The following is a 12,087-nucleotide window of genomic DNA, read 5'->3' as shown; positions in this document are numbered from 1 at the left end:
AAATGACAACCTTCTTCTGTTTTAGTAATTATTCTTAAACTTAGAAGTAAATGAAATAGTTTAGTACAATAACGGTGCATAGCATTACAGTAATTATAACAAACCAGGACAGATGGAAGTTTAACAGAAAGGCTTACAGGTTTTCAAGTTAAACTTAATGTCCAAACCATTATATACAATTTTATAATTGAGCGAGAAAATGGGTGTTCAACTACATTTCTAAAATGTGTTTATGGAGGTTGTGACCTATCTGTTTCAAGTTAAATAGCTATGCAGAGTTCCAGCAATTTTCTTATAACCTGCTTTGATTGTCCTATCTCTGACATCATTAGACACAACCAAGGGTCAGCTAATTAGAATTTCCTCTTCCTTTCGCCCCTACCTAGATGACTAATTCATTGCCTTTTGAATGACTCTGATCAATAAGGTAATTGAAAATCTCCTGCCTAGCAGAAATTTCAGTTTCAGGGATGTGTGGCTGAAAGAGGACCACAGGCTTCCATGACACTGAAGTCAAAGGTTAAATGAACATTTAGGGTTTTCAGTGATCTGTGAACAACTCTGTGGTCTTCTCTAATGACATGCCGTAAATCCTTAATAAACCATTCAGATAAGACCACAGTGTGCCATTTATTGTCAACAAAAGGTGTGAAATATATTTTATATCTATATGCTTTTTAAATTTTATTGACATTACCCATAGAATGGCCATTACAATTTTTTTTAATATTGAGAAAGCAGTTGAAGAATCAAAAAATAAATGAACATTCTGTAAATTAATGATATTTTAAAAAATAAAGATATATTTAACATACATATTTAAAATATCAATATATTAAATGCTTTGGTGCAAATATTTTATATTCCAAGCATTTGTTTCTAGCCATTTTCATGGGCATAAAACATGATAACTTTACAGATGTTAATCATTCTTTTATTCTGTTAAAGAAATATGGAGGCTCAGGGGATCAAAGGTCTTGCCATCTGTGGCAGCCCTTACTCATCACAGTTACTCTTGAACTGGGTTTCTCCTTCAGTTCCACGTCAGGAAATTCTCTGCTGCACTGGCAAGTGTAACCCATAGTCTCTGGGCATCTCCGTAGACAAGCTTTGTCTGTGCTGTCTAGCCCTGCACCTTTCTTGACACAGTGCTAAATTGGACCTAGCCACGGGCAGATATTAAAAGATATTGCCTCTCTATTTATTTTAAATTGCCTTTTAATCTACATGTAAATCTGGAGCATAGGAAAGTAAAGTGACGTTTACCAGCTTTTTTAAAAAGAAAGAAAGGAAAAGAAATGTCAATGTCGGAGAGTACACAGATCAAAAACCCTGTATCTCTTAAGCTAGCCTTAAGAGGGGAAAAAGTCAAAATAAAGGGAAAGACTCACGAAAGTAAAACAAAAATAAAAAGTTTTTAATTTAAGACATCAAGGACAAAGGAAAAATTCCTGTACACGGCTTACACGTCATGCTCCCTGAGCTGTCAAGGTGCAATAAATAAACTTCTGGTGGAAAAAAAAATATCAGACCTTTTACAACTTTCAATAGAAATTAAAATTCAAAGTACATATGTGCAAGGAAAAAAAATAAAAATTTTTAGCATTCATCACTACTTTCAGTATGTATTTAATTAATTTAACTTAGTGAATGTATAATTAAAGTTGGAAGAATGTCATAATGTGATTAGCTAACTAAAATCTCATTTCTATTTCACAGATGATATTTAAAGATGGTATTTCCTACTCCTCTACTCCAATAAAAGTATTAATACCCACCAGAAGAAGCCATGCCAGGAAAATATTCAGTGAAAACATATGCATTACATTTGTGGACATGACAAGTGACGTCTTTTGTTTAAAATAACACACCACACACCATAAATTTAATGAACTATATAGCTGTCTTTGATGCTCTTTTTCTTAGGGAAATGGTTGGTATAAAATCTAAGAGAATTGAGACTATTAACAATTGTTGCTTTACTTATGTAAATATAATATACACTCTTAAGCAAATGTATTATATACACATTAAATCTCCACCAAACCTAAAATAGATATCAAAGTTATTCTTTTCAAGAGAAAAGTGACATCTCACCGTCAGTAACCTCCAGCTGCGCTTTCGCTAAAATGCTTCCTGCCACTGTCAGGGCCTGGCAGATGTAGTAGCCTGCATCTGAACGCTGAACGTTGGTGATGGTGAGGTCCCCGGTGGGGGACACTGAGCACCGGCTATTGGGCTGTTGGGGTTGGTTCGGGAAAAGTAGGTTCTGCGGAAAACCAAAACAAGACAAAAACAACAAAAAAAACAGTCTCTTCACTGTTTTCCCCTCCACAAGGAAGGTTTTATTAACAAAAACTGTAACCACGATGGGATTATGGTTGGAAAAATAAAACATACAGATTTTAAAAACACGTGGTACTGAAATGACTACGAACACCACAATAGGGCTGACTGGTAAATATTTTTCTAGTCATAATCTGTGACCTACAAAGTCAGCATGTTCTAGTTGAAGGAACAACCATCTGCAGCTTTATAGTCCATAGTATCATATTTCAACACAGAGATCTCCAAGACATTGACCAAATCAGGGTCATTAACATAACCCTATATCAACCATCTACTCCCTATTATGTGCTAGTTTACATATTTCAGCTTTGAAATTTAGTTCCTCCAGCTTTAAAATAAACAGGCAAAACATTGCTCATATGACCCAGTACCTAGGCCTTGAAAGGTTGTTTGACTGTAATCGTGAATAAGGAGGTATCTTACAAACTGTACAAGCAATGTCAAATATCATTGTTGACCAAGTTGAATATGTTAGGACAAGTTCTGAAGAATGTACCCGTCCCAAAGGAAGCTTATTCTATAGAAAAATTTCATAGAAAGCCATAGCAGCTTCCAAAAGAGCTATGAAAAAGTGCTATGATCTAAGCAAGGTTAAGTCAGTTATTTAAAATCAATGAAGACTACAGCATGGCTCTGAAAGTGTGCAAGCAACCTCTAAGACCTTCATAGTACTACTTTCTTTAAAAATAGTTTACAACCCACTTCATTAAAGCCTGTCACACAGCTAATAATAGTCCAATCACAAATGCCTAAAGTTCTTCTATGGAAACAGGATCATTAATTTGGATGACCTATGCTGTTTTACTGTTGTTCAATTAAGAAAAACATGTGGATACAATAAATCATACTGAGGTATGTTTCTAGCTGCATTATAAATAAGGACATATCAATTTTTATGTTGTATTTACTTACAAAAGGAACACTAAGACCCTCTGGGATCTGTTTTTGCAATATAGTAATTAATTTTCCAGGTTTGTAATTAAACAATTTCAATAAGTAGAAATCAGGAGGTAATAACATTCAATTAAAGGCACAAGACACATTTTCACCTTAAAATATTTTTACCCTTGAAGTAATGCCAGTGGAAGAGGATAAAATAGGGTATTAACACTTTTCAATTACGCTAAATGACTTTAATCCAGCAAATGATGTCCTACTTTAATTAGAAGCTCTTCTCTTTATTGCAACATGATGGATGTCCACTTTATTAGATTCAAGTGTGACACTATAAGCCCACTTTACATAAACATTACCGTGCTATTAAATGCTGTCTATGAGGAGCAATGTTTGCTAGCATGTCAGGAATATAATTTCAAACTGCTGTTGCCCTCTTCCCAAAGTTACACTATGATACAGTGTTAGGCGTTTTCATACACTTGAAAGATAATCTCCTGTGGAATCCAAATATATTACAGTTATAAACCATCTAAAAGAGAAGGGCCTAAATTTTAAGGGCAATTGAAAATGATACAATAACTCAAAGTGCACACTTTCCTTCAATTAGCCATTAGAATACTAATTTACGTTGCACTAATCCATCAGACGGGCTAATTCTCCCCGGATCTCCTCTGCGCAGTGTAATATCATTCTACCTTCTGAATGATTCGTTGACACGTAAAGTGGCATTTGATTGAATTTAATCCATCATCTCCATTCCCAAGTTGTATGGCATAGGCAAAAGAAATGGATCACAAGCCAAGCCCAGGAACTCTGCAGAGCACTGTGTTGCAGCACCCTGGTCGTACTAACTGGCGTTATGAGCACAAGTTGAGGAATATGGGTCATTAAGTTCAGAATTTTGACTCTTTCTACTTACTGATGGCCAGAGAGAGAGAGAGATCACTATAAAAGCTGGATAATGGAGACTGAACTCTTGATAGCATCCAAATTCACTGAATGAAAATTTCTAATGTATTTAAACATTTTACCCCTATAGGCTTTTCAAAATTTATTTTTAATTTTATGTACATTGGTGTATTGCCTGCATATGTGTCCATTTGAGGGTACCAGATCATGAAGTTACAGAGAGATGTTACATGTGGATGGCTGGGATTTGAGCGTGGGGCCTCTGTAAGAGAAGTCAAGTGCTCCTAGGCACCAAGACACTTCTCCAGCCCCTTACTTTATTCTTAACCTCTCATTTGCTTCACTCCAATGGGGCGGAGATAATGGTGACAGAGACAAAATTATATCTAATATTCTAAGGAAATCACCATACCTAACAATACATTTTATGTAATTATTATTATTTTAATTAATTATTTATTCACTTTACATCCTGGTTGTAGTCCTATCCCTCCTCACCTCCTACCCTCTCTCCCCCCTCCCCCCTCCCCTGTTCCTCAGGAAAGGGAGCCCCTCTTCCCATCTACCTCAGATCGTCAAGTTGCATCAGGACTGAGGTTGTTCTTTCCCCTGTAGCCTAGCAAAGCACTTCCCTCAAGGGGGAAGTGATCGAAAAGTTGGCAAGAGAATCCATGTCGGAGACAACCGTTGCTTCCCTTACGAAAGGAACCATACGAACTCTGAGACTCACTGGCTACCTCTGTGGAGTGGGCCTGGTTTCAGTCCATAAAGGATCCTTGGTTAGTGCTTAGCCAACCGCAAGCCCCTCTGGGCCCTGGTTAGTTGGCGCTGTTGGTCTTCCTGTGGCGCTCCTATCACCTCAGGTCCTCTTCTCCATCCCCCACCTTGTCTATAAGACTCCCTATACATCGCCCATTGTTTTCCTGTGAGTCTCAGCATCTGTTTCCAGGAGCTGCTAGAATGTTATTTCACTTCGTCAAACAATACAGGGGCGATGCTTAAGTTCTCTTAATAATTACTTTTAAAATCACTGATGATTATGTTAAATACCTTCTGTTCATAGGACCAGAACACCAGAACACAAGAACACATATATATTAGAGCTATATTAAGAACGTTATTTGTATGCATGTAAATTATTTTAATGTATAGCTAATAATCAGTGAAAAGACATGCTTCTTTTTTTTTTTTTACCATGTTTTATAATTCTATCTGAAATAAACTTTTTAAAGTGAAGAGTTGAAGATCTCCGAGGTAAAAGTCATCTCTTGCAAAGATTTCAGAAAGTTTGTCAATATCAACTGCTGAGATTTAGATATTTTATTAGACCCAACCCTCAAAAAAAATTCTTCCAGAAGTTTGAGTGGCAAGCGACCATTCTGAGAAAGAACACTGAATACTTGTTTTTGAGAAATGCATGCCTTGTTGGGTTATTTATAGAGCTTGTAGAAGCAGCCGACAGCTCATTTCAAGAGGAGTATGCAGACAGGTTAGTCTAAGAACTTTCTTAATTTCTCCTCAGCTTCGGGCTGGAAGTTTGATTGGCTTCAACCTAGAAGCTAAGCACTTGCTCACAGTTGAACCAAGTTTTACTTGAGAAAATTAATGAGCCCAGTTGAGTTTCCCAAAGGACTCTGAGAGGGGATTTTGGCCAGAAGGATCACAGGAAAACCAGAGAGTGGTTTCCTGTGTAAAATGTGTTGTTTCCTGTCTAGCTTTATTCTGAAGAAATTCATAGGGGAAAAGGAAGAAAGAAATTCCTCCGCTATTAAATGAAAGTGTGGTCACGTTTGTGATATTTCCATCCTGCCTAGATATGGGGCTGAAATCGGATTCAATCACAATTATCTGGATTTTAAAAAAGCCTTCCATTTCTTATATGCCAAGGATTATTCTAGGCACTTTATATGTGTCACATGATTTAATCATACCATGCCACTAAATGTAAGAAAGCACATGACTATCACCGTCAGAAATTTCAAATATAGGTGTAGGCTAGGGTTTGAAATTCTTTATTTTTATTTTATATTAGATACAGGATTGAAAAAATAACCCTGGCAAATAAAGGTTGCTATATTGGAACACTTGACATCCAGTTCTTTTAGACTCATTCCTTTCTCAGAAATAACATACAGAAATAACACTGATAGCAGGGGAAGGCAAGGTCTGAAGGTCACTAAGAGAGGCAAGGTTCAGAGATATCAGAAGCACAGTCATGCCCCCCACTCACCTGGCTCCCTTCTTTCTGCCAAAAAACAGCCGGCTGTGGGTTTCCTTTAGTTTCACAGGGGAATGTCACTGTTCGGCCCTGAGCAACAATCTGATCTCTTGGCCTAACCACAAACTGTGGAGGAGCTAGAATTTAAAAGAAAAGAAAAGTGTAAATATCAACCTTTGACAACAATGAAAAAGATATCAAAGAGAGGATCTGGACCTGGGTGGGTGGCTCAGAGCCAGAGCGAGGCTAAGTGTCTTTACTTACTTTATAGGATTTGTCGCCACACAAAGAAGAGCAAGCGCAAACTCTCAAACACAAGTGAGGTTACTACCAGACACTCTTTAAACACAGTACATTAGCACCCTATTTTAAATGCCTGCTTAGGAAAATAGACTCCTCATAATTCTAACCTCAAGACAGAATGCAATTTCTAGTTTGGATCTGCATTTTGAAAAGGTGAAGATGAAAAAGAACCAATGTCTTAAGCAACCATGTCCTTCCTCAAAAAAATCAATGTATTAGCAAACACACATTTCTTCATAAGGTTTTCAGGATTTTATATAGGATCCCAAGGTAAATCTCAAGTACAAAAGGTTTCCTGAATCTCACCCAGCATGTCAATAATCAAGCCTTGACACTTTCAAAACACTGCGGCAGTGGAGAGATGATGATTACATACCACGGTTACCAAAAATATAAACTGAGGTATTGAAGTAGTTTCTTCATTTTGAATAACTTTACCAGGCAATCAGTATGTTCTGCTACTGGGCAGAAATGAAAAACACAAGGAGTTCACAGCCTTGGGAAAATAAATAAGACAATAAAGCTTAGTAATGATGATACTAACAAAACACACCTAATGATGGTAAAGAATGTGGTTAATTTAGAGAGAAGACTTTGGTTATGCTCATATAGGATGAGGTGTGAGAGTGTAATTTGCTATATTATGGCAGCTTTGGAAACCATGTGCATAGACAATGGACATTATAAACAGTTTGGGTAAAGAGCAGCCTTTGGACGGTGGAATGATGAACACTTTCCAAGCCAGGAGCTCAGGGAGGAAGTCAAAGCGTGATGACATCTACCACAAGGCATTGCAGGGGGAGGATGAGCAGTTAAGATTATTAACGCAGTATAGAAATGAAGGAGCATGCCACCCTGCCAACTCTGCTGTGGATGCTTCTATTCTGAGTGACAGCTGTAAATTTAGCTTTCCAAGGTCTTTAACATTTTAATGAAAATGGGTGACATAAGAAAGGAAGGACAGCAGGTTACCAAGAAGAGACTTGATACCCTATGAGCATATACAGGGTGAGGAAGACCCCTCAGTTGCAGTCATAGCGGAAGGGAGTAAGGGGAAAATGGGAGGGAGGGAGGAAAGGGAGGATACAAGGGAGGGGATAACCACTGAGATGTAATATGAATAAATTAATACAAAAATAAAATAAATAAAATTAAATTTAAAAAAAAGAAACAGTAACTCAATAAAATGAGCATATGTTTAGGAGACCAGTAGAATGGTGCACATAAAGATATGATCCCAAGAATGAGTGACTATTAGAAAAGAAAAGAGATGAAAATAAAAATCCTAATGATGTTCAGAATTAAAAGGGGCCTAATGATTGAGAGGAAAGCAAGAAGCACTAGAGGGTACCCAGAAGCTTCTACAAGGACAGTGTTACACCATGTACGTCTAGGGAAAACAGTATCCTGTGACTTTTAGAATAATTCCTTCTACTTTATAAAGTTACTTAGGCTAGAAACTTAAAACCAATAAAACAGTTTTAAACCAAGTTTAATTGATAGAATTGGGTGTGTACAGAAAACAAAATACTAAGAATTGGACTCTGGAGAATTGTCACAATATAATGTCCAATATGGGCAGAACCCAAAGGGGCATTAGAACAGAATATCCCTCATAAACATATAGCCAACTATACTTAATAACACTAATTCTAGTATTGGATAAATATCATAATTTATCAAAGGAAAATAAAATCAATACTTGTTAGGCCAAAATGTGTATTCTGTTATAGTTCCTCTTTATTCAACCAATTGAATACATAGTGTGGAGATGGAAGGAAAGAAATTTCCTAAGTTATAACTTTCTCTATAACTATCTATGATGGGAGACACATTCCAACAGCATGGAAAAAACAGATTAATGGATCTATAGAGTAGTATCATTGGTATTGCCTTCTAGTTTTCAGGAGATTACATGCTCCTTAAATTTTCCTGCTATTTCTATACCATTATGTTGAACTGGCAGATACATTGATGTCTGTCTTAAATAGGAAAATTGCCTAAATAAGTATTATATAATTATGTCAGAAAAACATTAAAAACACAAGAGTATCAATTTTTCCTGTTTTTTTTTTTTTGAGATAATGTTTCTTTCTATAGTTCTAGCTGTTCTAGAGTTCATTTTGTAGACCAGGCTAGGCTTGAACGCTGAGATCTACGTGCTTTTACCTCCTGAGTGCTGGGATTTATGATGTGCACCATAAAGCCTGGCATCAGAAGTGTCCATCCTTCAGTAGGCATAAAATCACCAGGTGTTTACCATGTTCTGTATTATGTAAGCTTTGTCATATGTATTTTAATAAATATGTAAGAGTCAGTATATAAGTATTTGCCTTTGTAAGCCAAAGAAGGAAAGACTATTAGTGACAACAAGCATGTTACCTTCAAGAGAAGTGTTATGTAATTTAGCTTGCATCTTTTCTTCAAAATTTAATAACTCATGTAAATTGAAATCAGTAACTTAGCACTCAAAAAGGCCCCATAGTCACTACATTAGGTCATGTGACCTTTTTGATATGAAAAAGGCTTTAAGCGGTCCCAAATAACACTAGTAGATGTTTGCAGCTGTAGGACCGCTAATTAGTATTATTTTATTTAATATTTAAATTATAATAATCAGTACAATACAAAATAGATTTGCCAAATAAGAATGTGTAAAAACATATGACAATCCTTCCTTTATTTATTTTGATAAAATTACTGTGTTACTTGAGGTATTCCTATAGATTTCTTTGAATTTGACTTCCCAACATTAAAAGACTTTTTGTAAGATTCATTTTAGTTCATATATGCATGTATATGCATGTGCTGCTCAAATGTTGGTGCACATGCATTCACAAACCCATGGAAGGGACATGCCAGATGAGGTATGGGACCCTCTACATCTAAAGCTATAGGTAACTATGAGCCACCTGATGTGGGTACATTCATAAAGCAGATTTTGCTGTTGTTTTGTTCTTTGTGCAGCACTCAGAAGAGGGAGGCACACTGATGTCTCTCTGAATTTGAGGAGACTTTGAGAAGACAAAGGGTTTTAAGAGTCAAAGGACCCAACATATTGAGCCAAATACAGATAAGACCAGATACTTTATACTAAAAGAGTTTAACATTTTGCTCTGAAAAAGATCTACTCAAAAATATTTTTACAAGGAACAAATCAGATTTGCCTTTCTGAATAATTGTTTTGGAAGCAATGTGGATGCTAATTGGAGACACTGAATAGAAAAGCAGAGAAAGGGGCAAAGGGGTAGATAGCCTTAGAAAACTGGGGCAGAAAATCCAGGTGGGAATTGCACAGTATGGAAGCACATAAAGAAAATGGGATATCACTTAAAGTAATTCTCCCACACTGCAGCACTACAGTTATTGCTGACGGTGGAATCTAAAAAGAACAGAAAATGATAAATTTCTGAACTTTTATTGCAACTTTATAAAAAAAATGACTACAAAATGCTTTATTGCTATTATTTATAAAACATGCCTTGCATGAGATATTTACTCATGATTCACATTTATTCTAAGGGACTGTATTAATATGTTACATTTTTAATGATTGTAATCACTTCTTGTTTCTGGAACTCGACTCATGACTCCCAAAAGACCTGCCATTATCTTACCTTATAAAACATTGAAGCATTTAACAAGGCAAATTTCAAAATGCTTGTGTCTTTGAAAATGCTTGACCTATTATCACCTGAAATCTGGACAACAACAAAAATTAATACAGCACTTTTATTTTGGGAGACTCCCTGCCAAAGGTCTATATTGCAATCTCTGTGCCAGAAGATTGGCTACAGAAATTTATTGGGGTTGGGGTGGGGCTGAAATGAATAACAACAATAATAATTCCTCTGGGAACATTCTATTGCATCAGTATGTCTGCAAGGTGGTGTTGAAAATTGTCTGAAAGAAGTGCTTGGATGATGGCACCAATGGGACGGAGCACAAAAGCACCAAATGTGCTGTGCATGACACAGATTCCTCAGAGAAAGCTCATGAAATACAAGAAGCAACATTAGGATCTCAAGATGCAATTCAGAACCCCAAAGCAACTTAGGAAGACTGAGTGGTAAACTAGATGAATTTGCTTATTAGAGAAATGGCAATCCACCTATATGTCTTTAAGACAAAAAAATATGAAATACATATTTATAACCTCTAAGACCTGAAAATATTAGACAGACGACGCAGTGCCATGATGTCCTATACTACTTGTTCAATCTACCAGATGATTATATCTAATTTCTATGTCTATAAGAGGAGATATGAGGAAGCCTGGTGCCCCAATTCAAGGTTTAATCAGAATGTGTTAAGGAAAAACAACAGCTCTCCAAGAGAAGTGCTTTGCATGACTTCTGGAGAGCCCACTCTAATGTCAAAAGGTCAGTGAAGATTGCAAGTCTGGGGTAGTTCAGTTGAAACTGTGTTGTGAGAATTTCAACAAAATGCACAGGAAATTAGATTTGACTTCTGCTAATTTATGCCTCGATGCTGCATTCAGCTCATGCTGGCTTCCATCAAAGTCATGCTCCGGCACTCTAATGCTAATTCCTCCTGGTGAGTCAGGGCGTGTGGAATGGAAATCAGAAAGCTGAACACGAGTAGGAAGCATAGGCCATGCTCGAGGTGGGCTTCGAGACGAAGGGAGGGGCACCTTAAAGGTTAATCACATCATGTTCAAGTTGTTTCTACAGGAAAATATGACTTCCTGTGGCAGTCATTAACATGGAAATAGCCATGCAGCAGTTAGATACATTTATATGTCATATGCTGTAGCTACAGTTAGGCTCAGCCACTGTCATTCGTGGATTATAATTGTGTACCAGAATGAATCAATGTTGGCTTCTGTGATAAACATTTGAAATTACTAATTAATGTAGAAAAGACTCTTATGCTAATATGTTCTCTAAGAATATTTTCAAAGCAATCTCCTCCACCATTTGATTGAGCTACAGATGTACTTAAGTCACAACTTCTTTAGCATGTTGTCAAAAATCAATAGCTCGGTGCTAACCCTGTGCCACAGACCACGGTAACCCATCCGCAGGCATGAGTTCATTTCAAATGTAAAAATTTGCACTTCTAGACTATACATATTTTATACAAACACCAGTGAGTTAAATTGTTTAAAGAATGCTTCAATTATTACATTAAAATATTATATTTGGGCATAAATTTGACATTTGGTTTATTTCAATATTCTATTACATTGACTAATTAAGTATTGACCTCCTAATTTAAAATGGCTGACATTGGATAATGACTGGATTAGACTCATAAATTTGCATTTTTATATCAACCAAAAGATAAGAATTAAAGGTTATAATTTCTAATATGGTAAAATATGTGAAAGATATACACAAGGTTTTCGGGACTAGTGTATTCCTTGCTACTTGCACAGTTATGTGGCT

At 36.4% G+C, this 12,087-nt stretch overlaps 1 protein-coding gene across 20 annotated transcripts in view; it reads right to left on the bottom strand.

Moving 5' to 3' along the window:
* Positions 1–12,087, bottom strand: part of ROBO2 (roundabout guidance receptor 2) — a 1,536,637-nt gene that overhangs the window by 88,030 nt on the left and 1,436,520 nt on the right. For all 20 annotated transcript variants that reach the window (XM_084801525.1, XM_084801512.1, XM_084801523.1 and 17 more), the window contains 2 exons: positions 6,386–6,510; positions 2,098–2,269 (listed from right to left, as the gene is read on the bottom strand). In XM_084801525.1, coding sequence (XP_084657651.1) covers positions 2,098–2,269; positions 6,386–6,510 — 297 coding nt within the window. The remainder of the gene's footprint in view (positions 1–2,097; positions 2,270–6,385; positions 6,511–12,087) is intronic.

This window comes from Acomys minous (genome assembly GCF_964271855.1).
Source record: "Acomys minous genome assembly, chromosome: 11".
Classification (NCBI taxonomy): domain Eukaryota; kingdom Metazoa; phylum Chordata; class Mammalia; order Rodentia; family Muridae; genus Acomys; species Acomys minous.
The sequence above is the reverse complement of the archived record's forward strand: the minus strand, read 5'-3'. Positions and strand labels throughout refer to the sequence as shown.